This window comes from Schistocerca nitens, chromosome 12, assembly GCF_023898315.1.
Source record: "Schistocerca nitens isolate TAMUIC-IGC-003100 chromosome 12, iqSchNite1.1, whole genome shotgun sequence".
Taxonomy (NCBI): domain Eukaryota; kingdom Metazoa; phylum Arthropoda; class Insecta; order Orthoptera; family Acrididae; genus Schistocerca; species Schistocerca nitens.
Window position 1 is genome coordinate 72,976,266 of NC_064625.1, and position 25,802 is coordinate 73,002,067.

Consider the following 25,802-nt stretch of genomic DNA (forward strand, 5'->3'; position numbering starts at 1 on the left):
GAGCGCGTCATTGTCTGTCCCTTTGTTGGCGCGCGTCGTTATTGGGATTAGGAGACCGAACTTCTAAAAATTCGCCTTGCCGAGAGGGCCCAGCTCTGTTATAATCCCGCCAGTTCTGATGAAATTCAGGTCTGTCGTTACGATCATATCGTCTATCGTCATGTCGGTAGATGCCATAGTTTCTTTCTTGTCGGTCATGTGGTGGAGAATTTCTCCCTGAATCGTAACTGCGCGCTGAACTGTTGCGTCTGAAGTTATTCTGTCTCCCCTGATAATAATAGTTCTGGTTACCATATTGTCTGTTTCTATGATTGTCTCTGTCATATTCATAACTACGGAAATGCGAACTTTCTCTGTAGTTATTACTCTGCCAGTGGTTGTCATACGGGTGGTGTCTGTTTTGGTCACGATTTGTGTTGTGAGAATAGCCTTGTCGCGTCCAGTTATTATTTCTTTCATCGCGGAATTGCGACGGATGTGATCTGTAATTGTTGTGCTCCTGCGTTCCGCGATTGTCAGTGTCAATTTCCAGTTCTTGTAACAGTCCCTGAAAAGCCTCAATGTCTTCTTTGCAACGTCCTGCTAAAATAATATGTCGTAAATGTTCAGGTAATTTGTTTAAGCAAATGCGGATGAGTTCTGAGGGGCTGTATGGGTTTGACAGGTACTGATTCTTGTGCAACATGTCTTCAAAATATTTCACAAGACTGTAAAATTCAGATTGTTCGAAACGTTTCATCATTATGATGCCATGTTTTACTCGGTCTTGTGTGGCTTGAGACCAATATGCTGAGAGGAAGGCATGGTAAAATTCTCCTTCACTGTGGCAATCGTGAATGACCGATCGCATTCTTACAGCTGGTTCATTCTCTAAATAGCCACACATAAATTCTAATCTGTGCTCTAATGACCAGTTGGGAGGAAAACAATGAGAGAATTGATGAAGCCACGCTTGTGGATGAATGTCGTTGCCGGAATTCTTAAATGTTTTGAATTTACGTGTAGTAATGAACGGCTTATAGTCAAAATCATCATGTCGGCGAGTCGCATGTCGGTCATTATTACGTCGTTTCGGCGGTTCCATCTCAAAATCCAATGCGCCTTGCCAATTTCTTTCATAATTTCCGAAGTGTCCTGTGTTATTATTTTGTGGTTGTTCCGTATTTCTATGTCCCTCTTCCCGTGTTGGAGCGCGAGTGTCCTCTGAAATACGTAATTCTTGTATTACCTGTGTCAGCTGATCTTCTACTTCCCGGATTTCTACTTGGTGTTGCGTATTAATTTGATTCAGATTTTGTTTCAGTTTCCTAATTTGTTCGCTCTCTTCTGTGTCATTAAAGACTACCGGTTTTGTGTCATTCAGATTATCATCTACCTTCGTAGATAAATTATTTAGCTGATCCGAAAGTTCAACTACTTTCTCTGATAATGTACTAATTTCCTCCATGTGTCTTTCTACTGTGTCCTTTAAGTTTTCCTGGGTTTTTGCAAGTTGCGTAACCGAATCGGTAGATGCTACTGAGTCAATTTTAGCTTGCAAGGTCTCATGATTTGTATGAACAATAATTTGCAGTTCTTTTATGGCTGCTTCGTGATTCTGTAATGCACTTCCATGCCGCGAAAAAATAGGTTGAAAATGCTCACAAATTTGTGTTTTTACATCATTACAGACTTTTTGACATTTCGATTCAATGTTATGTAACTCGGTAGTTAAATCTTCACGTGTTTGTTCAAGCCTATTTTCCACTGAGTCTAACTTTTGAAGCTTTTGTTCCATTGCGTCTAACTGTTGCTGTGTTTGTCTCTGGTGTTGTTCCAATGTGTCTAACTTTTGAAGATTTTCTTCCATTGTGTCTAATTTTTGAAGCTTTTGCTGTGTTTGTCTCTGATTTTGTTCCATTGTGTCTAATTGTTGCTGTGTTTGTCTCTGATTTTGTTCCATTGTGTCTAATTTTTCAAGCTTTTGCTGTGTTTGTCTCTGATTTTGTTCCTTTTGTTGCATTAATTGCAATAATAATGTATTAGTGTCCGGAATCTGTTTCTCTATGCTTTTTGGCAGTGCATTTGCACCGGCAACATTTACATTTTGACAAGCAGAAAATGTGTCTTGACTCATTTGAGAAAACGGTGAGGACCCAAAACCTAAGTCTACAGTATTTGCAATATTGTGTTCTGTCATTCCCGATTCCTGAGGCGAGCTGTTGCCGACCGATCGATCGATAATGCTTCCCTCTTCACTAATTGTTTCCCTGTCCACGCCATTGTTTTCCGCAAGCTCCATTTCCCTATGCACAATTACCAAATTACTAATTTGAACATCAGTTAATTCATTACTCGGTGGCGCTAACACACTGCTTTCGTTTTCACTGTCATTTCTCAGTTTACTTTGGAGCCTAGTATTACGTTTTTCACACGCCATTATTGTCACAGTGTTTCACACGACAACACAGAAAAACACAATTTGAAGAGCAAAAATAGGGGAACACATTAACATAGCACTGAAAATAATATCTAGTTAATTGCAGCTGCGAAATACTTGGTGCAAATCTACATGCATACCACAACTGTTTTACTGCACAACAATGAAAGACTGCAACTACAAAGGAGATTTTCTCTACAATTACGCGGTAGCAATAAACAAAAGCTACACTAATTACACAAACTACAAGAAAAAAAAATCAGAAGATTCCAGTGAGGTATCCTCGGCTAAGGGTCGACATATGAAACGTCCCCTTTTGAACAATTATACTCGACTGTGCTTAAACTGACGCACAATATTTTTAGCGCAACGCAATCTGACTTTAAATAATCTCTACAAGAGAATGGCCCTGACTAACATTAACCTGTACTTTTCACAAATCACTTACCTCACAAAAATCTTGGTTACTCCCACTACTGCAATACAGTTAGCGCCACTACTGCCAGCTAAATAAAAGATTCAAACTATGGAAGGCACTAACTAATGATAGGGATAGTTAGCAAATGAAAGATATTAATAGAGAACAAACAATGTATTTACCTTCATATATATATATATATATATATATATATATATATATATATATATATATATATATAGACAAATTTCAAAACTCCGCCATCTCTCTCCCCACATCCACCACTGCTGGCGGCTCACCTCCAACTGCACAACGCTACGCGCTGTTCACAGCCAGCTGCCTAACACTACAATGGCGTGTATTACAACAATGCAAAACAGCCACAGTCTGCACACAGCACAGCCAGTGATTTTCATACAGAGGTGGCGTTACCAATAAAAAAAACCTAAACAGCCTACTTACACAGCTAAACGATCCCGTGACGAAATGCACCCATCTTCGTTGGATCTTCTCTACCTCCTCTATTAGTCCTAGCTGATAGTGATCCCAGATAGATGAACAATACTAAAGAATCGGGCGAACAAGTGCCTTATAAGCCATTTATTTCATGGATGAGTTACATTTCCTTAAGATTCTTCCTGTGAATCTGAGTCTGGCATCTGCTTTTACTCGCTATTTGTTTTATGTGGTCGTTCCACTTAAGGTCGCTCTGGATAGTTACGCCTAGATATGTTACAGCAGACGCTGTCTCCAGCTGTCTTTCATCAATAGTGTAGCTGTACTGTAGTGGATTTCTTTTCCTATGTTACTTACGTTCAGGATCAACTGCCAGAGCCTGCGCCATTCATCAATTCTCTGCAGGTCGTTCTGCAAATTATTGATATCTTCTCGCGTTGCTACTTTGCTATAGACAACTGCATCATCTGCGAATAGCCTTAAAGAGCATGCGTCGCTTTCTACTAGATCATTTATATATATTGTATACAGCAACTGCCCTATCACACTTCCCTGTCGTACTCCGGATATTATCTTTACTCTGTCAATTTAGTTCCGTTAAAAGCGACGTATTGAGTTACATCTGCAAGAAAGTCTTGAACCCAGCCGCAAGTCTACTCCAATATTCCGTAAGCTCGCATTGTTTTCATCAAACGGCAATGTGGGACGGCGTCAAATGCCGTACTGAAATCAAAGAACGCGGCATCAAAAAAATTGTTCAAATGGCTCTGAGCACTATGGGACTTAACTTCTGAGGTCATCAGTACCCTAGAACTTAGAACTACTTAAACCTAACTAACCTAAGTACATCAGACACATCCATGCCCGAGGCAGGATTCGAACCTGCGACCGTGGCGGTCACGCGGTTCCAGACTGTAGCGCCTAGAACCGGTCGGCCATACCGGCCGGCAACACGGCACCAACCTGAGCGCCTTTCTCCACTGCGCTGTGGATCTCACGGAGGAACCAAGCGAGCTGAGTTTCGCAGGGTCTATGCGGAATCCATGTTGATTTTTATAGAGGAGATGTTCATTTTCCAAGAGCGTCGTAATTCTTGAACATAAAACATGTTCCATAATTCTACAACAGATTGACGTCAACGATATATGTCTATAATTGTGTCGATCTGTCTTACGGCCTTTCTTAAAAACGGGATTGACCTGCGCTTTTTTCCAGCCATTAGGTACCTTTCGTTGCTCAAGCGATCTACGATAAATTATTGCTAGAAGGGGAGCAAGTTCTTTCGCATGATTTTATAGAATCTTATACGTATCTCATCTGGTCCTGACGCTTTTTCCACTACTAAGCGATTGTAGCTGCTCTTCAATTCCGCGATCGATTATCTCAATATCTGCCATTTCAATGTTCGCACGGCGATTTAAAGGAGGGGTAGTGTTACGATCTTTCGCGGTGAAACAACTTCGGAAGACCGAATTCAGTATTTCGGCCTTCTCACTGTTATCTTTCGTTTCGGTGCCGGTGTGGTCACTGAGAGAAGGAATAGATGATTTTGACCCGCTTGCTGATTTTACAGCCGGCCGCTGTGGCCGAGCGGTTCTAGGCGCTTCAGTCCGGAACCGCGCTGCTGCTATGGTCACAGGTTCGAATCCTGCCTCGGGCATGGATGTGTATGAATCCTTAGTTAGGTTTAATTAGTTCTAAGTTCTAGGCGACTGATGACCTCAGAAGTTAAGTAGCATAGTGCTCAGAGTCATTTGAACAATTTGAACTGATTTTACATACGACCAAAATCTCTTAGGGTTTTTACTCAGGTCAGTTGACAACGTCTTACTTTAAAAATCATTGAACGCTTCTCATATTGCTCTCCTTACGCTCATTTTCGCTTCGTTCAGCTTTTTAGGTTTTTACTCGTCTTGAATCTGAGATGAAGTGCTCTTTGTTTACGGGGGTAGGACGTCAAACGGGTCGACTTGGAGTAGGAGAGGCACCACAGGACATTTTAATTTCCACTGTCTATACTTTTACAAGTAAATTCATAAAACTTTGTCAGCATGACCAGGAAGAATTCAGGAATCACACTTTTAGCAGCGGAAGTTCAAAAACCAAACAAAAATTTTTTTTACATGTTAAATTTCATCATTTTTTCGCTTACTATTGCCTGCATTTGTTGCTATAGGTACACTTTTCTTCATAAGTAAGACAGTCTGTTCGATGAATCTTGCACAACACACAAACCATACTTACAGGAGTCGGAAACTCTACAATCTATTTAATTTGTGGAAAAATGAATGAGCTGTTACGTTTTAATCTTAATGTTTAGAAAAAATCAAATTTTGTAGTTAACTATCTCAATTTTTACCACAGCTTCTAATAGATTTGGAAAATTCTAGAGTTTCATACACCTGTAAGTATGGTTTGTATGCTGTGCAAAATTCGTCAAAGAATCTCTCTTACTTGTGAAGAAAAATGTACCTAAAGCAACAAATGCAGCCAATAGTAAGCGAAAAAATGATGAAATTTCACATGTAAAAAAATTAATTTGGTTATGATTTTGAACTTCCACTGCTATGAGTCTGAATCCCGAATCCTTCCTGGTCATGCTGAGAAAGTTTTATGAATTTATTTGTAAAAGTATAGACAGTAGAAAATAAAATGTCCTGTGGTGCCTCTCCTTCTCCAAGCCGGCCCGTTTGACGTCCTACCCCCGTTACGTAGCGGTTTTCTGACACGGCTTTTAAACCATGGTGGATCGTTTCCATCCCTTAAAACCTTTCTCGAAACATAGTTGTCTAGGGGATATTGAACGATGCATTTAAATTTTTTCCATTTATTGTCCACACCTTGGTCCCCATCACCGAATAGTTGATGCTGACTTCTGAGATATTCTGAAATTTGTATCCTGTCATCCTTGCTGCGCAAATATATCTTCCTACGTTTCTTAACATTCCTTGTAGGCTCCGTCGTCATAGATGCTGTCACAGCCTTATGATCACTGATGCCTTCCTCTCCGTTAACTGATTCGGTAAGTTGAGATCTGTTTGTTGTCAGAAGGTGTAAGACGTTACGCTCACAATTTAGTTCTCTAGCTATCTGCTCCAGGTAATTTTCGGACAAGACATCTAGAACAGTGCCACAGGAATCCCTGTCTCTGGCACCAGTTTTGATGGCATAACACTCCCAATCTATACTTGGCAAGTTGAAGTCACCCCCTATTACAACGGCATATTAATATAGACAAAACTAGGAAAGTAGGAAAAGGGAGAGAAGGAAATGTAGTAGGTGAATATGGATTGGGGGTAAGAAATGAAAGAGGAAGCCGCCTGGTAGAATTTTGCACAGAGCACAACTTAATCATAGCTAACACTTGGTTCAAGAATCATAAAAGATGGTTGTATACATGGAAGAAGGCGGGAGATACTAACAGGTTTCAGATATATTATATAATGGTAAGACAGAGATTTAGGAACCAGGTTTTAAATTGTAAGACATTTCCAGGGGCAGATGTGGACTCTGACCACAATCTATTGGTTATAAACTGTAGATTAAAACTGAAGAAACTGCAAAAAGGTGGGAATTTAAGGAGATGGGACCTGAATAAACTGGCTAAACCAGAGGTTGTACAGAGAGTCAGGGAGAGCATAAGGCAACAATTGACAGGAATGGGGGAAAGACATACAGTAGAAGAAGAATGGGTAGCTTTGAGGGATGAAGTAGTGAAGGCAGCAGAGGATCAAGTAGGTAAAAAGACGAGGGCTAGTAGAAATCCTTGGGTAACAGAAGAAATATTGAATTTAATTGATGAAAGGAGAAAATATAAAAATGCAGTAAATGAAGCAGGCGAAAAGGAATACAAACGTGTCAAAAATGAGATTGACTAGAAGTCCAAAATGGCTAAGCAGGGATGGCTAGAGGACAAATGCAAGGATGTAGAGGCTTATCTCACTAGGGGTAAGATAGATACTGCCTACAGGAAAATTAAAGAGACCTTTGGAGAAGAGAGAGCCACTTGTATGAACATCAACAGCTCAGATGGAAACCCAGTTCTAAGCAAAGAAAGGAAAGCAGAAAGGTGGAAGGAGTATATAGAGGGTCTATACAAGGGCGATGTATTTGAGGACAATATTATGGAAATGGAAGAGGATGTAGATGAAGATGAAATGGGAGATATGATACTGCGTGAAGAGTTTGACAGAGCACTGAAAGACATGAGTCGAAACTAGGCCCCGGGAGTAGATAACATTCCATAGAACTACTGACAGCCTTGGGAGAGCCAGTCCTAACAAAACTCTACCATCTGGTGAGCAAGATGTGTGAGACAGGCGAAATACCGTCATACTTCAAGAAGAATATAATAATTCCAATCCCAAAGAAAGCAGGTGTTGACAGATGTGAAAATTACCGAACTATCAGTTTAATATGTCATGGCTGCAAAATACTAACGCGAATTCTTTACAGACGAATGGAAAAACTAGTAGAAGTCGACCTCGGGGAAGATCAGTTTGGATTCCGTAGAAATATTGGAACACGTGAGGCAATACTGACCCTACGACTTATCTTGAAAGCTGGATTAAGGAAAGGCAAACCTACGTTTCTAGCATTTGTAGACTTAGAGAAAGCTTTTGACAATGTTGACTGGAATACTCTCTTTCAGATTCTGAAGGTGGCAGGGGTAAAATACAGGGAGTGAAAGGCTATTTACAATTTGTACAGAAACCAAATGGCAGTTATAAGAGTTGAGGGGCATGAAAGGGAAGCAGTGGTTGGGAAGGGAGTGAGACAGGGTTGTAGTCTCTCCCCCATGTTATTCAATCTGTATGTTGAGGAAGCAGTGAAGGAAACAAAAGAAAAATTCGGAGTAGGTATTAAAATCCATGGAGAAGAAATAAAAACCTTGAGGTTCGCCGATGACATTGTAATTTTGCAGAGACAGCAAAGGACTTGGAAGAGCATTTGAACGGAATGGATAGCGTCTTGAAAGGAGGATATAAGATGAACATCAACAAAAGCAAAACGAGGATATTGGAATGTAGTCGAATTAATTCGGGAGATGCTGAGGGTATTAGATTAGGAAATGATACACTTAAAGTAGTAAAGGAGTTTTGCTATTTGGGGAGCAACATAACTGATGATGGTCGAAGTAGAGAGAATATAAAATGTAGACTGGCAATGGCAAGGAAAGCGTTTCTGAAGAAGAGGAATTTGTTAACATCGAGTATAGATTTAAGTGTCAGGAAGTCATTTCTGAAAGTATTTGTATGGAGTGTAGCCATGTATGGAAGTGAAACATGGACGATAAATAGTTTGGACAAGAAGAGAATAGAAGCTTTCGAAATGTGGTGCTACAGAAGAATGCTGAAGATTAGATGGGTAGATCACATAACTAATGAGGAAGTATTGAATAGGATTGGGGAGAAGAGAAGTTTGTGGCACAACTTGACTAGAAGAAGGGATCGGTTGGTAGGACATGTTTTGAGGCATCAAGGGATCACAAATTTAGCATTGGAGGGCAGCGTGGAGGGTAAAAATCGTAGAGAGAGACCAAGAGATCAATACACTAAGCAGATTCAGGAGGATGTAGGTTGCAGTAGGTACTGGGAGATGAAGAAGCTTGCACAGGATAGAGTAGCATGGAGAGCTGCATCAAACCAGTCTCAGGACTGAAGACCACAACAACAACAAAGCGAAACTATTATATTATAGACTTGGTATATCTGTGATGGACACTATAAAGCGGTTCGCTGACTGTGCAAGACCACAGAGCCAGAGGTGCTGCTTCTGGTCTGAGATTGTAGTTTTGAAGAGAGCGCTTGGCGCACAGTTGTAGGGAGCTGTCTGTGAGCGAAAGGGGATGGAGTAGGCAATTTTCGTGACGAGCTTTGTGAAGCCACCAAGTGTTGGATTAATGTAGGAATTACGAGAACATGGAAACAGAAGTGTTCAGACAAACAAGGTAAAGATGTTAAATAATTATGATTTTATTTTTTCCCGCGCGTTAGTATAGATGAGTTGGCTGATAATTTGTAATTAGCCAAGAATTTACGTAAACTGATTTAATGTAAAGGCTAATTAGATATATCCCTTTTGTAATGTTTATTTGTTAACGCTGGTATATGTAAGTTGATGATTTATATTTATGCTTTTTTGTGAGGTTTGATAACAGACGCTGCATAAGTCTCATTGTTTGTCAATCAGTTAGTAAGAAAAGGATTGAAAGGATGCAATTTTACTGAGTAATGTAATGTCAATTGTCAGATGTTTTGAAAAGCCAAACTTGAGTATAAATACGATTTCATTAAAATATCAGTGTCACTAATTCACCACGCTCAGTACCGCCTCCTTCTCCAGGTAGTATGTTTCTCAAAGACGTTGGATTTTACTTGAATATCTTCATTTATCAGCCAAAAGAATTTTATGTGCGTATTACGGCCAGCACTGCACACCGCTGAGCCCTTAGCTAGCATATTTATATGTTTTTTATGAGAGACCAGGATACATCGCGTTTTCCACCGTTGCTACTTTACAGGTAAGACAATTTAATTTATTTGCTGTGAACACAAGGACCAAAGTTATCAATTTTGAACAGAGCCAGAAGATTCAGTGCCTATGGGGCTGAATGCATTTTGCAGTGACTGCATTTCTTTATTGGTATTGGGAGTTGCATTGCCCAATCAGTTCGTATAAAGTTTTGCTAATAATAACGCGGAGTAAGTACACCACTCGCAGTTACAACACGATACACGATAACTCCAAAAATGGTTCAAATGGCTCTGAGCACTATGGGACTTAACATCTGAGGTCATCAGTCCCCTAGAACTTAGGACTACTTAAACCTAACTGACCTAAGGACATCACACACATCCATGCCCGAGACAGGATTCGAAACTGCGACCGCAGCAGCAGCGCGGTTCCGGACTGATGCGCCTAGAACCGCTCGTCCACAGAGGCCGGCTCGCGGCGTGGTTTGCCGTTGCAGTGCCCACACCGTACCTTCCTAGAACAGTCGACCAATGTGTCTTATAGATATGTATCTATCTCTAAAAGAAACCGGAGGGAAAATAACACATATTCTAGCTTAAGCGGAGATGTACCGTCAATCCTCGTGGAAATTCGCCGATCTCGCGGACTTACGACGGCGGCTGATGATACAAATAAAGAAAACGATCTACCACATGACAACACGTTGTATGCAGTCGACGAAAACTAGTATTATTAGGGTCCTACGATACGTGGGCCAAGAAATAAAGGTGCTCTTTTCGTTCATAGCCGACCTGAAGGTGGCATGAGTGTTGTGCATAATCCAGTCCTTTGAAATAAATTTCTTTGTTGACACAGTCGTGGTGGTTCGTTTTTTTTTTTTTTTCTCTTTACCATCAATCTTTCTTGCGCTCGATTTACGAGTGGAAAGGGAAATGGGGAAATGGCAGTGGTACACAAATACAACCTGCCATGTGCCATAAAGTGGCTGGTGGAGAGGAGACGTACATCTTGATGGAGATGTAGCACGTAATTCTCAATTCTCCTTCCAGTAAGTGTATAGATTCCATCCTTTGCACGGAACTATATAGGTCTGTCAAGAATTTTCATAATAGCAAAAACACTACCGCAGCGTGAAAACAGCGTAGTGGTGAAACTTCCTGGCAGATTAAAATTGCCTGCCGGGCCGAGACTCAAAGTTCTATGTTAGCACACATTCCTCTGCAGAGCGAAAATCTCATTCTAGAAACATTACCAGACTGTGTCTATGCCACGTCTCCGCAATATCCTTTCTTTCAGGAGTGCTAGTTCTGCAAGCTTCGCACACGAGCTTCTGTGAAGTGTGGAATGCCGGCACGGTACCTCAGTGTGTTCTGTCGGAGTGTCAACTGTCTTTGTAATAAAAAATTGAAAAAATGAGTGAAGGGGTCAACGATGAGCTTCAAGAGGTGTCATGGGGCGGATTTTTATTCTGCCAGGAAGTTTCATATCAGTGCACGCTCCGCTCCGAAGTGAAAATCTCATTCGGCGTAGTAGTGGTTCTCTTTCATATAAATTTGGAACATGAGTGATCTCACAGGGTTTGCTTGGAATACACCCGCCATGAACGCACTGGAATATGCTTGACATGTTTTCTTCAGAAAGTCACATTTTCGGGAAGAAGCTAATAATTTTAGAAGAAATGGTGTACTTTAGCGATCAATGAATTCAGCTTTCCCGTTTTTATATTTAAGTAGAATCAGTCAACTGGTAATTTAGTCTGTCGGAAGCTACGTCTATGACTTTGGTATCTGTTGAAAAATAATTCGTCGCCTGCTTGTTGTTTTCCCACACACAGTGTTGATTTCCCCCTAAATGACGGATGAGTGCACGTCAATAAACGGATTATTAAGCAATCATCAAAACCTTGAACTTTTGGAGTGGATGATAGTCGGAAATATTTATGATATCGAGCTGAAAATAGGGTTCGCGTCACGAAGTAAGATTCCGAGGTGCCACTTGTTTCCGGACAGAACTATATATCAGAAAATGCTAAATTACGTCAATCAATATGTTAAAGTCTACAAAGAAACCCTCTTGATCTCGGTTTCCTGTCTGAAGTGTGGCCGGCTCGTCAATCGTTGAAGGTTGAAGCTGATTATTTCTCAAAATAGTAATCTAAAAAAACAATCACACACGTGATGTTCATTCAGAGATTACCATATATACTGCCTAATTTTCATCTCGGGTAAACATCCGCGAAGTGTTAAAAAAATACATATCACAGCAGATTACGTTTCGAGTGCGATTTTGAAATCTTCACATAATCTGTGACAACAGATCTGACATCTTGTGATTACCACAACGCTATCGATAAGTGATGACGCACGTTCCAGCCTACGGTACGGTACATATAGACACGTCCAGGGGAGCATCTTCACACTCGTCAACCCTGCAGACACAATGGCCGTCCGAGCTCTCATCGCTGCTGCCGCCTTCTTGGCCGTCTTCCAGGGTGAGTCTGTCATAGCACACTAGCACTTCATATTATAACATCATGTCTGTGTTGAACGCGCATTATCAGTTCAGGGCAACATCTCTTTATATACTATTCTCAGTCACATATCAGTTGACGATTGTGTTACACAGAGTGTGGATGTGGCGTCTTTTATGTGAGGGCAGACCGTTCAGTGGAAGTGATATCCAAGAAACATCATCAAAGATATACCAGAATGAAAACCCCAAGCAAATCAGCTGAGTCTGAGCAATGCTTCGAATGAAATGCGGCGAAACTAGTACTGTGCCACGGCAAGTATCTGGCACAGTGTAATTAAGGGGTCTATCAAAATAAAGATGTAGCGAAACCTAATAAAGTGGGGACGAAAGTTTGAATTTGTCGGGGGGATTGTTCTCGAGGAAGAAAATTAACATCTTCCCGATTATCTCACCCACCACAGCTGGAAAACCCTGAGACAATGTGCGTTTCACACAGGGAGAGTTTGGGATCCGAATATCAATACATCTTCAAAGGGCGTAGCAGGTGGGGATAGTCGAACTCAGCTATAAATAGCAGTGCGATACAGACAGTACTTTGGAATCCCTAAAGCTCATTTCCGGTTGAGGGTTCCAAGAATTATTTATGGAAACCCCTCCTAAAACTGTAACCCCATCAGATCCAATCTCAGCCTACTGGGATAATGGTTGGAATGAAGGGAGTTATAACGGCCCGTCCAACTCACATGGCCAGAGAAAGAAAGACCTATCGTAGATGTAAACGGAATTATCAACTCGGACATACTCTGGGAAGACAACCATTTATCAGCCATGTGAGTAAAACTTGTCAGAGCAATATGTAGCCAACATCTTGATCTATGTAACTGTGTATCTGCTGTGTGACAGGCCTTGGATACAGAATAACTCTCATAGATATCAGAAGAGACTGGACATGCCGCCCTGAATTTCTTTCCAGGCTCCAGCGCGGCAGCCGCCGTGGATGTCCTGCCCCAGGCGTTCGCCAACGCGACGGCCCCCCTGCCCATTCCAGAGCACAGCGTCTACTTCTCCATCAGCAACGCCACCGCCGTCAAACAGCAGGTGCAGAGCGCCTTGCAGGCCTACCTCGCCGACATGGGTATGACCGTGGACATGATGGCCGACAGGACGCTCAGGCAGCTGTACCAGCAGGAGAGCAACTACTTCAAGCACTTTGAGTACCTCGCACTGCACCCTGACCAGCTCGTACCCACTTCGTACGACTCAGCACTGCCGTACCTGGGCGCCCTCTACCGTCGGATGGTCGCCCTTGTAAACGATGGAGCTTCAGCCACCAGCAGAGCTGCCCCACAGGTATGTAGTAAAATGGTTGAGAGAAAGGACACATATAAATTATAGTCTCCCACAAGTAGCCCTTTATCAGGAGACACATTCAATATTGGATAGGCAGCTGGAGTTTCACAGCTACCTCCCATTGGGCTAGATCTTGGCCATATACACTCCTGGAAATTGAAATAAGAACACCGTGAATTCATTGTCCCAGGAAGGGGAAACTTTATTGACACATTCCTGGGGTCAGATACATCACATGATCACACTGACAGAACCACAGGCACACAGACACAGGCAACAGAGCATGCACAATGTCGGCACTAGTACAGTGTATATCCACCTTTCGCAGCAATGCAGGCTGCTATTCTCCCATGGAGACGATCGTAGAGATGCTGGATGTAGTCCTGTGGAACGGCTTGCCATGCCATTTCCACATGGCGCCTCAGTTGGACCAGCGTTCGTGCTGGACGTGCAGACCGCGTGAGACGACGCTTCATCCAGTCCCAAACATGCTCAATGGGGGACAGATCCGGAGATCTTGCTGGCCAGGGTAGTTGACTTACACCTTCTAGAGCACGTTGGGTGGCACGGGATACATGCGGACGTGCATTGTCCTGTTGGAACAGCAAGTTCCCTTGCCGGTCTAGGAATGGTAGAACGATGGGTTCGATGAAGGTTTGGATGTACCGTGCACTATTCAGTGTCCCCTCGACGATCACCAGTGGAGTACGGCCAGTGTAGGAGATCGCTCCCCACACCATGATGCCGGGTGTTGGCCCTGTGTGCCTCGGTCGTATGCAGTCCTGATTGTGGCGCTCACCTGCACGGCGCCAAACACGCATACGACCATCATTGGCACCAAGGCAGAAGCGACTCTCATCGCTGAAGACGACACGTCTCCATTCGTCCCTCCATTCACGCCTGTCGCGACACCACTGGAGGCGGGCTGCACGATGTAGGGGCGTGAGCGGAAGAAAGCCTAACGGTGTGCGGGACCGTAGCCCAGCTTCATGCAGACGGTTGCGAATGGTCCTCGCCGATACCCCAGGAGCAACAGTGTCCCTAATTTGCTGGGAAGTGGCGGTGCGGTCCCCTACGGCACTGCGTAGGATCCTACGGTCTTGGCGTGCATCCGTGCGTCGCTGCGGTCCGGTCCCAGGTCGATGGGCACGTGCACCTTCCGCCGACCACTGGCGACGACATCGATGTACTGTGGAGACCTCACGCCCCACGTGTTGAGCAATTCGGCGGTACGTCCACCCGGCCTCCCGCATGCCCACTATACGCCCTCGCTCAAAGTCCGTCAACTGCACATACGGTTCACGTCCACGCTGTCGCGGCATGCTACCAGTGTTAAAGACTGCGATGGAGCTCCGTATGCTACGGCAAACTGGCTGACACTGACGGCGGCGGTGCACAAATGCTGCGCAGCTATCGCCATTCGACGGCCAACACCGCGGTTCCTGGTGTGTCCGCTGTGCCGTGCGTGTGATCATTGCTTGTACAGCCCTCTCGCAGTGTCCGGAGCAAGTATGGTGGGTCTGACACACCGGTGTCAATGTGTTCTTTTTTCCATTTCCAGGAGTGTAGTTTGGAAGACACTCATAGTGGCCATGTCCAACGCTGTCGACCCGATTTTTACCCACTGTTTGCGCATTGTTTTCGGAAGTACAGCCAGGCATTCATCCTCAAACTGTACATTCAGTGTCACCTACTCTACCAACTAGTATCATCTTTACATGCAAAACAATCTTCTGCGTAACTCCCCCATAATTTAAGACTACAACATAACCACTCAACTTACGTCCTCCAAATTTGTCCTGTCCTTTCCCAGGTCAGGTGTTTTAGTGCAGATCACACTACTGCTATCATCATCTTCACATCCACAGCATCAATAAATTAAAACTTGTAATTTATAAATATATGTATATTTTATACTCGTTTTTACTGATGTCTACTTATCCTCAACCTTGAGGGTTGAGTAAATGAAACGATGGTAAGGTCGTGCACGGATAGCCAAATGCTAAGGCGACCCCTCGCGACAATCTGGAAATCCGGGTTCGAATCCCCGTCCGGCACAAATTTTCATTGCGTCATTCCATTGTGCAGGTGACGGTAGTCCATATTTGCAACTCTGAATTCATTGATGTGTTTCGTAACAGCTGTTGTCACTGCCGTGTCTGTGCCTTTGGACATGCATGCGTGTCCAAAGGAACTTGCATCGTAACCAGAATAACACAGGCACTGCAATAATGTAAACATCGTAAAAATTAAAAGTTTGCAAAAGGTTGCGCAACACTACACTTTAGTCTGCTACTGCCTAGCGTTATCAGTGCAAATTGGTTGGGAAAGTCTGTATAATATTTTCATGAGACACTTAACATCAGTAAATATATATCAATAATACATTGTAGGCTACATTTGTGATGATACCCAATGGCTGTAGGTTTCACGGAATCTACGTCAAGTTGAGTATTCCGAATGGAGCCCAGAGGACTCCTACGTCAAGCTGCCTGAGGTGGTCGGCAATGGACTCTCGGAGCTGCGGTCCTGGATCAACAACTTGATGGACACCGGCCTCTCAGCCGCCAACAGCCAATTGGCGGGCATAATGAAGAAGACGCGCGAAGAGGTGGGTAGCGCACAAATTCCAGCACTTATGATTCACACTAAACACAAAGCCTATTACAGCAAGTCCTGAACTGCTAAGAGCGTAACTGTTTTGGCTAGTTTCGATATCTGGATTTCTGGACATTGGTACACACCACCCCACCTGTTGGTAAGGATATTGTAGTTATATGAATGTATACTGGACAATTGTGCGCACACCTTCCCAGCTGGTAGTAAGAATATTGTGTGTGTGTGTGTGTGTGTGTGTGTGTGTGTGAGAGAGAGAGAGAGAGAGAGAGAGAGAGAGAGAGAGAGAGAGAGAGACAAGACTTGCACCCTATCAACAACCGTGTTGTTTTTGCAGAAACTCATCCCACACGTGCACAGTGCCAAGATCAATGCGATAAGGGCCAGCGTCTGGTACGAGGACAAGTTCCAGCAGTACTCCAGCCCAGAGGTCTACCAAGACTTCGTGGCTGCACGACAGGAACTTTGGGACCTCCAACTGGTCGCCTAACCATCAATGAAGTCTCATTATGTGTAAAATCTGAATAAAAATACAGCATTCTTAAGAAGTATGCCACATAATGTTTTTACTGTCACCTGCCCTATGAGCTGTCTGTCTAAATACCTCTCTGAAATAAACTCATGGCTATATTTACAATACTTAAAAAATTATTTGTCTAAGTAAGTACGACTAGAAGGAACACACTCGTTTAATGCTTCCGTTAACACAAATTTTACACACATTTCAGAAAAAAAAATTCCTTCTGTCTTGATCAGTGGCATACCATGACAATCCAAATAAGATTCTGTTGAAAATCAATGAGGTGAGAAATGTGCTGGGATAGTTTTAATCTGGCCATCATGTATATGAGCTCTCAAGCAGCTGCACAACAATGAAACTATTACCGGTTCTCAAATTTTTGGATCACAAGTGAGCAATATCTGCCGCTGTTGATGTGAAACTTTTATATTGTTGAAATATTGGCTTTCCAGTAACTATGAGTGGTTTGAATACGGTGAGCGTTTAACGTAAGAGTATTGTGAGAAAATGGAAGATCAGGTGAAAATTATCATAGATGATATTTTTTTTTACGATGCCTCGAATTCCTTCATTCAACTTTAGAGATTGACTGCTTACAATTCGTTTGAAAACATCATCGTGATCACATTCCCATTAGTGATGGGTTTTGAAAAGGTTGACAATAATCACTGGTTCTTCCGCAAGACAGCTATGCGACGTATCACATCTATTCTGTCACTGTCGGCATGGGTAGAACGCGGTTTGTGATCGCTGATGCTGGTGGTGACGTGCACAATGGAGGAGCAATCAGTCCATTTCTATCTTCAATAACAGGCGAGTTCAAAAAGTGAACAGATAGGCAGGAGCAAAGTCCAGAATGTGGTGTGTCATCCTAAGTGTGTCCTTTCGCCACTCCAAACGTGATATTTGCGATCCGTGCTTACCGCGTCTTTGTCATGGGTATTATGCTGTCAAATGCTGCTTCTTGCGCTGAGAGATGGCTTTCCACCCGGTTCGAAATTCTGATCATCCGATCTTGAAACTAGTATACGCCGAAAAAATTTAGTTTTTGCACATCTTACAACCTGATAGGTTTGCTCGATGAAGAACTGAAATTATTTTCGAAGTTTATCACAGTTACTTCGCTGCATCGAATGAAGTAGAACGGTGCACAAAACTTTAAAGAGTATTCAGAGATAAAAATGCATTTCGTTAACTTTGCGCATACTTGCCTTTTCCTAGTACACTGCGGTATGTGAAATGTACGAGGGTCATTCAACACTTTAAAGAGAAAAATTAGTCTGGAGAAAATAGTGTTTATTTTTAGAATACAGTACTTTTTCTACTTTTCAACATAATCCCCTTAAACATTTATGCATTCGTTCCAATGGGCCACAAGCTTTTTTTTATTTCGGCTGCAAAGAGCCCTTTATCTTGATGTTGAAACCAATTTCCCACAAACTTTTTCACGTCCTCGTGCTGGAACCTCTCCTCACGTAATGCTTCCTTCAGTGCACCCAACGAACGGAAATCACCAGGTGCTATATAATTTTGTGATGGTTTCACGAGTTAATTGAGCAATATGACGAAGTGCATTGTCTTGCTGGAGAATCACTCGTCTCCTCTCAGACCCACGAGTTCTCTCTCTCATAGCTGCCTTCATCTTGTTAGACGCAAATCTGAGAGGCACTGGCTGTTCATTGTATGCTGCTCTTCGTGATAATCACAAAGAACTGGACAATCAGCATCCCAAAACATCGTCAATATGGCTTTTCTTGCTGATGCTTGGGTTTTGAATTTTTACTTGACGGGTGAGTTGGTGTGCTTCCACTCCATGGTTTGTCTTTTTGATTCCGGGTAATAATAGTGAATCGAAGTTTCATCCCAAGTTAAAATTTTGTTGATGAAGTGATCACCTTCGCTTTCATAATGTTCCTTTAGCTCTGTGCACACTCTCAATCTTGTTTCATTGTGTAGCCGCGTCAACTCCTTTGGGACCCGTCTTGCACGTCCTTTGCGGTATTTCAGCCTGTTATAGATAATAGTATGAACTGCACCAGTACTAACTTGAATCTATCATTTCCACAGTCACACGGCGGTCGGCACGTGTAATGTTTTCAGTTCGACTTTCAAGTGAGGGAGTTGAAACTGCAACTGGTCAGCTAGAACGGTGTTCGTCAGCCACTGAGTCGCGACCATTTTTGAACTGTTCTACCGACGTGTAAAAATTTGCATCATTCAAAGAACCTTCACCATAAACTTTATACATTCTACAGTATTTATTCACTGGCTGCTCTCCTTCTGCAAGTAAAAAACAAGTAACAGAATGTTGTTCAACTAATGTAGAGATTTCAAGCAGATTCGCCATACTGAATCGTATTTTTGAAGTTATGAACAAAACAATGTTGATACATCAGCTGATGAGGGCTCGTCCCAGTGATGCCAACCATCTGTCTCTGAGCACTGCCTCGAATGAAATACGATGAGACTAATCCTACGGCGTAGACGTTAGGTTTATGGTGCAGCGTAATTAAGGAGTCTATCAGAGTAAAGATGTATGGAAACATGATAAACTGGGGTGAATGTTTCGATTTATGGAGGTAGAGATGGGGAAGAAAATTTGTTAACGCCTTGCCAGTTATCTCATCCGCCAGAGTTGCAGAAGTGTCAGAAATTTGTGTTTGACGGTATGAGAGTGCGACGTCCGAATATCAAAAGGGCTTCAATAGGCAAAGCAAGCGAAGGTTGGCGACCTCAGTTATAAATAGTGGTGCGACACCGACAGTACTGCACAGCCCCTACCTCTCATTTGCGGCTGAGTGTTCCCAGAATTTTCTATGGAAACCCCTCCCAAGTATTCCAAATTTGTAACAGCATGAGTGCCAATGTCAGCCTACTGCGAAACTGTCTGGAAAGTAGAAAGTTGTAAAACAGCCTGCCCAACTCTCATGAGCAGAGTTAGAACGAGGTATAAAATTAAAACAGAACGGCTGGATAGATGGAGTCTAGCAGTGAGTTCACGCAACAGCTGAGCTCGCAGGCCTGGAGAACTTTGCAGATCCACTAAGTACCAGGTGCTTTAAAAGACACTGGCGTGTATGAATAAAAGGCCCAAAGCGACAAGGTTCTCCACGTTATTTATCTAAACAAAGTATGCACTGAATGAGTGACACTCTCTCCGTGATGAAAGGTGGACACATTTGATGAAATTTGTCTAAGATTGAAACATGTTACTCATTTTTAGTTTCACAGTTTCTCTGATTAAAATGGTGACGCTTTTGTGAGCATTTTGGCTGTAGTATCCTACACATCAGTGACAATTTGTATCCCATGGAGATCATTCATTCATTAGTGAATGATTTACACAGGGTGAAAAGTATTTAAACCGACAAACTCTGGGACGTTGAAGGGGACATCAAAACAAATATTTTTCCCTAATGTCATTTTTTCCAATGAGGACTATTTAAACTGGCAGAGGAATATTTCTCTGGCGGCAAATTAATTAAACCAACAAACACTTTTCATTTTTTTATGACCAAGAGACAACACATTAATTTGTAACAGCATGAGTGCCAATGTCAGCCTACTGCGAAACTGTCTGGAAAGTAGAAAGTTGTAAAACAGCCTGCCCAACTGTCATGAGCAGAGTTAGAACGAGGTATAAAATTAAAACAGAACGGCTGGATAGATGGAGTCTAGCAGCCAATTTCAATTACAGTAGATTTTCAAAAATGCCTCCATTGACACGTAAACAAAGGTTACACCGTCGGATCATGTTCTGTCTGACACGGGCAAAAACCCCAGGAGTATTCTGAATTGTTCCTGTTGCTGCTACTATCCGGGCAGCCAGATACTCTTCTGATGCAACAGTAGTTGCGTAAACAAGGTTGCGAATCTCTCCCCACACAAAAAGTGCAGAGGGGACATATCTGGTAATCTAGCAGGCCATGGTACAGGACCACCTCTGTCAATCCATGTTTCTGGGAACCGTCGGTCCAGGAATCGTCGCACACGACGACTGAAATGTGCCGGCGCCCCGTCATGTTGGAACCACATGCGTTGTCTTCTATGGAGGGGGACGTCTTCCAGCAATTCTGGCAATGCTCTGGCGAGAAAATTGTAATAGTACCTGCCATTTAATGGCCTAGGTAGCAGATACGGGCCAATTAAACAGTCCCCAACAACACCGACCCACACATTAACGATGAACCGCACTTGATGAGCGCTAGTAACTGTCTCATATGAGTTATCCTCACTCCAAATATGCGAATTGTGCATGTTGAAGACTCCATCACGTCCGAGCGTTGCTTCATCGGTAAACAACACAGAGGCTGGAAATGTAGGATGCATTTCACACTGTTCCAGGTACCACTGCAAAAACTATTCCCTGGGTGGATAATCAACTGGTCCAAGTGAAACGGACGTAACAATTGCTGTCGAAGGACTGTTCTTACATTCGTCTGACTCGTCTCCATGTTACGTGCAATTGCACGAGTGCTGATTGAAGGATCCCGCTCCACATGCTGCAAGACAGCTTCCTCAAATTGCAGCGTTCTTACCGTACGACGGCGTCCCTGTCCAGGTAATCTGCTAAATGACCCGGTCTCACGCAGACGTTGGTACACAGCAGCAAAGGTGTTATGATGCGAGATACGGCGATTAGGATATTGTTGTTGATAAACCCGCTGTGCAGCTCGTCCGTTGTGGTGCGCTACGTAGTACGCACCAAGCATATCAGTGTACTCACTCCAGGTGTATCGCTCCATTAGTAAACAGAGACAATGCACTACTACACTGGTGGACAGCAGTTGCCTACAACTGAAGAGTGTAATACGCCCTCTAACAACTGAAGATCGTAATATGGCCTCCACCCGTTTAAATAATCCTCATAGGAAAAAACGACATTAAGGAAAAATATTTGTTTTGATGTCCCCTACAACCTCCCAGAGTTTGTCTGTTTAAATAATTTTCATCCTGTAGAAGTTTTAGAACAATGCATCGCCATAATAGTGGTGCTATAGTATCCACCAGACGCGTTGGGGTTCATAGAAATTGCCATCTAATCACTCTGTACCCCAGATTTCAAAGTCTTTCTTCTTGAATAGTTTCGTGATGAACTAATTACTTCCGATTATCTCTATCTATCAGGATAGTCCCCAATCTCGCTCAGTCTTACCATTAGTACGAGTTTATTGTGGTACCAATAGCAAAGGTACCTTAAGTACTGTCCTCTCCTGTGGATCCTGTCCCATCTGCGGAAGGTACGGGACCTGTCACTGCTCGTCCACTTGACTGTGAGTAGCTTTTCAGTGGCAGAGCTAGGCGTCCTGCACACGGTGGACGGGGACCAGGGAGGACCCAAGCTGATACAGAAATTTTCCTAACGAACAAGTTCAAAGAGTATGCAAACGATTTACTGTAAGTCCTTGAATCTGGTAACTGCTAGTGAATTTCATCAGCGCAAAATAAGCGTGCAACACCGTTCCCACGTGCCACTGGTTGATTGTAAATTTAACGGATTATTTACTTTGTTTTAGTACTGCGCAGTTACAGAGCTTGAATTGCTGTAGACGTGAGTGGGCAGTGCCATGTGCAGATGTCCTCTTTCTGACTCCACGCAGCTATTCTAGAGTCGTTCATCATGTGCCACCAACATTTGAAAATAATTGCGGTACTCTAATAAAAGCTTACGCCATTTAATGTTGGTGGACGTCTACTGAAGTCAGAAACGAAGTACCAGGGTATAGTTTTAAATATCGACCACTGTCTCTCTCCCGGAAGCCTTACCCAAAGCAATTGTGGGATTTCAGCTTGTGTGTCTTGCGGCTTTTGCTTGGAGAGGACACTTCTCCACCATCTCTCCCTCCTGTTCCCGAGTTAGGGAGGCATTTGTGAGGAACTAGCGACGTGATCCATGACCATCTTATCAGCGTACAGCATTTGGCATCCTCTAGGGCCAACTAAGAACCGTTAGTGTGGGTGGAAGCAAGAACATTTTCCTAAATCCGCACAGTTCGTAGAGCTGCATCTCAATTAGTTTACTTTTGAACCACCCAGTGGTTTTTCACATTAAGCCTTCTACAACCCAAGGTATAATTACATGACAAACTGCCATTACCTTCTAGCCCCTTGAAATCTAACGGCTTTCTTGAGTCATATCCAACGAATAGACCCTTGACATCTGACGGGTTTCATGAGTCATACCCAGTTAATAGACAGTACAACACCTCATACAAATCCTTGTCGATCTACTTACCCCTCCCTGTCATCCATTCACCAGGAAACCCATAACACATTAAATCTGTATTTCTAGCAACCAGCTGCGTGTAAGGTATGCGTACATTTACTATTCTATGAACCGTGTTTGTCATTATCCATTCTACTTTCTCCTATTGCAATGTCATCAGGATGACTGTCCATCCAAATTGTAAAACTTGCTCGTCGAACTTCTCTATCCGCCTCTGTTCAGTTGGATATCAACCAATCCTTTTTCTCTCACTCTTCAACTATACCAAACGTCTCTGTACATTCCATACATCCTGCAAATATGATTCCAATAATTCTGTTTCCTTTCTTATTTCTAGTCCTAATACCACGTAAACTTCATAACTCCACTGAGAACATCTTTGTACACACTCACAACAGTATTCACCAACGTCCATTCCCAGTCAGTGAGGTCCTCCATTGCTTTTATCCTTGCCATTAGATCCAACCCACCCTACTTGATTTTTCTCCGGTATCAGGAGTCCCATTCCCTTCGTATCCTATTCTTTTCACAGCTACAGTCAGGCGTCCATCCTCAAATTTTATATTCCTTACCACCAGCTCTACCAAATCAGTCTTCTTTATATTAACCCCACACTGTAAGAGAGTTTCAGGGAGAGCATAAGGGAACAATTGACAGGAATGGGGGAAAGAAATACAGTAGAAGAAGAATGGGTAGCTCTGAGGGATGAAGTAGTGAAGGCAGCAGAGGATCAAGTAGGTAAAAAGACGAGGGCTAATAGAAATCCTTCGGTAACAGAAGTAATATTGAATTTAATTGATGAAAGGAGAAAATATAAAAATGCAGTAAATGAAGCAGGTAGAAAGGAATACAAACGTCTCAAAAATGAGATCGACAGGAAGTGCAAAATGGCTAAGCAGGCATGGCTAGAGGACAAATGTAAGGATGTAGAGGCTTGTCTCACTAGGGGTAAGATAGATACTGCCTACAGGAAAATTAAAGAGACCTTTGGAGAGAAGAGAACCACGTGTATGAATATCAAGAGCTCAGATGGAAACCCAGTTCTAAGCAAAGAAGGTAAGGCAGAAAGGTGGAAGGAGTATATAGAGGGTTTATACAAGGGCGATGTACTTGAGGACAATATTATGGAAATGGAAGAGGATGTAAATGAACTTGAAATGGGAGATAAGATACTGCGTGAAGAGTTTGACAGAGCACTGAAAGACCTGTGTCGAAACAAGGCCCCGGGAGTAGACAACATTCCACTAGAACTACTGATGGCCTTGGGAGAGCCAGTCATGACAAAACTCTACCATCTGGTGAGCAAGATGTATGAGACAGGCGAAATACCCACAGACTTCAAGTAGAATATAATAATTCCAATCCCAAAGAAAGCAAGTGTTGACAGATGTGAAAATTACCGAACTATCAGTTTAATAAGTCACAGCTGCAAAATACTAACGCGAATTCTTTACAGACGAATGGAAAAATTGGTAGAAGCGGACCTTGGGGAAGATCAGTTTGGATTCCGTAGAAATGTTGGAACACGTGAGGCAATACTAACCTTACGACTTATCTTAGAAGAAAGATTAAGAAAAGGCAAACCTACGTTTCTAGCATTTGTAGACTTAGAGAAAGCTTTTGACAACGTTAACTGGAATACTCTCTTTCAAATTCTGAAGGTGGCAGGGATAAAATACAGGGAGCGAAGGGCTATTTACAATTTGTACAGAAACCAGATGGCAGTTATAAGAGTCGAGGGGCATGAAAGGGAAGCAGTGGTTGGGAAAGGAGTGAGACAGGGTTGTAGCCTCTCTCCGATGTTATTCAATCTGTATATTGAGCAAGCAGTAAAGGAAACAAAAGAAAAATTCGGAGTAGGTATTAAAATTCATGGAGAAGAAGTAAAAACTTTGAGGTTCGCCGATGACATTGTAATTCTGTCAGAGACAGCAAAAGACTTGGAAGAGCAGTTGAACGGAATGGACAGTGTCTTGAAAGGAGGGTATAAGATGAACATCAACAACAGCAAAACGAGGATAATGGAATGTAGTCAAATTAAATCGGGTGATGCTGAGGGGATAAGATTAGGAAATGAGACACTTAAAGTAGTAAAGGAGTTTTGCTATTTGGGGAGCAAAATAACTGATGATGGTCGAAGTAGAGAGGATATAAAATGTAGACTGGCAATGGCAAGGAAATCGTTTCTGAAGAAGAGAAATTTGTTAACGTCGAGTATAGATTTAAGTGTCAGGAAGTCGTTTCTGAAAGTGTTTGTATGGAGTGTAGCCATGTATGGAAGTGAAACATGGAGGATAACCAGTTTGGACAAGAAGAGAATAGAAGCTTTCGAAATGTGGTGCTACAGAAGAATGCTGAAGATAAGGTGGGTAGATCACGTAACTAATGAGGAGGTATTGAATAGGATTGGGGAGAAGAGAAGTTTGTGGCACAACTTGACTAGAAGAAGGGATCGGTTGGTAGGACATGTTTTGAGGCATCAAGGGATCACAAATTTAGCATTGGAGGGCAGCGTGGAGCGTAAAAATCGTAGAGGGAGACCAAGAGATCAATACACTAAGCAGATTCAGAAGGATGTAGGTAGCAGTAGGTACTGGGAGATGAAGAAGCTTGCACAGGATAGAGTAGCATGGAGAGCTGCATCAAACCAGTCTCAGGACTGAAGACCACAACAACAACAACAACTGTAAGAATAAAGTACAATCCCTAAACTTATCTCTTCCAAACTCATCCTGCCATCAGGACTGTCGTTTTAGTGAAGTGAAGATAATCAACAATGCTCATTATGATCAGCATCATCATCATCATATACACTTCCATCAGCAAGTGATTTTTAACAGAAGCATTC

The 25,802-nt window shown here is 42.7% G+C and overlaps 1 protein-coding gene across 2 annotated transcripts in view; it reads left to right on the forward strand.

Annotated features, from left to right (window-relative positions):
* LOC126215260 (uncharacterized) overlaps positions 1-16,854 on the forward strand; it is a 40,459-nt gene extending 23,605 nt beyond the window's left edge. Inside the window, exons 1-4 of one of the 2 annotated variants that reach the window (XM_049941939.1) lie at positions 12,134-12,261; positions 13,216-13,592; positions 16,018-16,203; positions 16,546-16,854. In XM_049941939.1, the coding sequence (XP_049797896.1) occupies positions 12,210-12,261; positions 13,216-13,592; positions 16,018-16,203; positions 16,546-16,698 (768 nt within the window). In that variant the 5' untranslated portion in view covers positions 12,134-12,209 and the 3' untranslated portion in view covers positions 16,699-16,854. Of the gene's footprint in view, positions 1-12,133; positions 12,262-13,215; positions 13,593-16,017; positions 16,204-16,545 lie in introns of those variants that run through there. The other variant, XM_049941940.1, reaches the window with a different exon arrangement.
* The last annotated feature ends 8,948 nt before the right edge of the window (positions 16,855-25,802 follow it).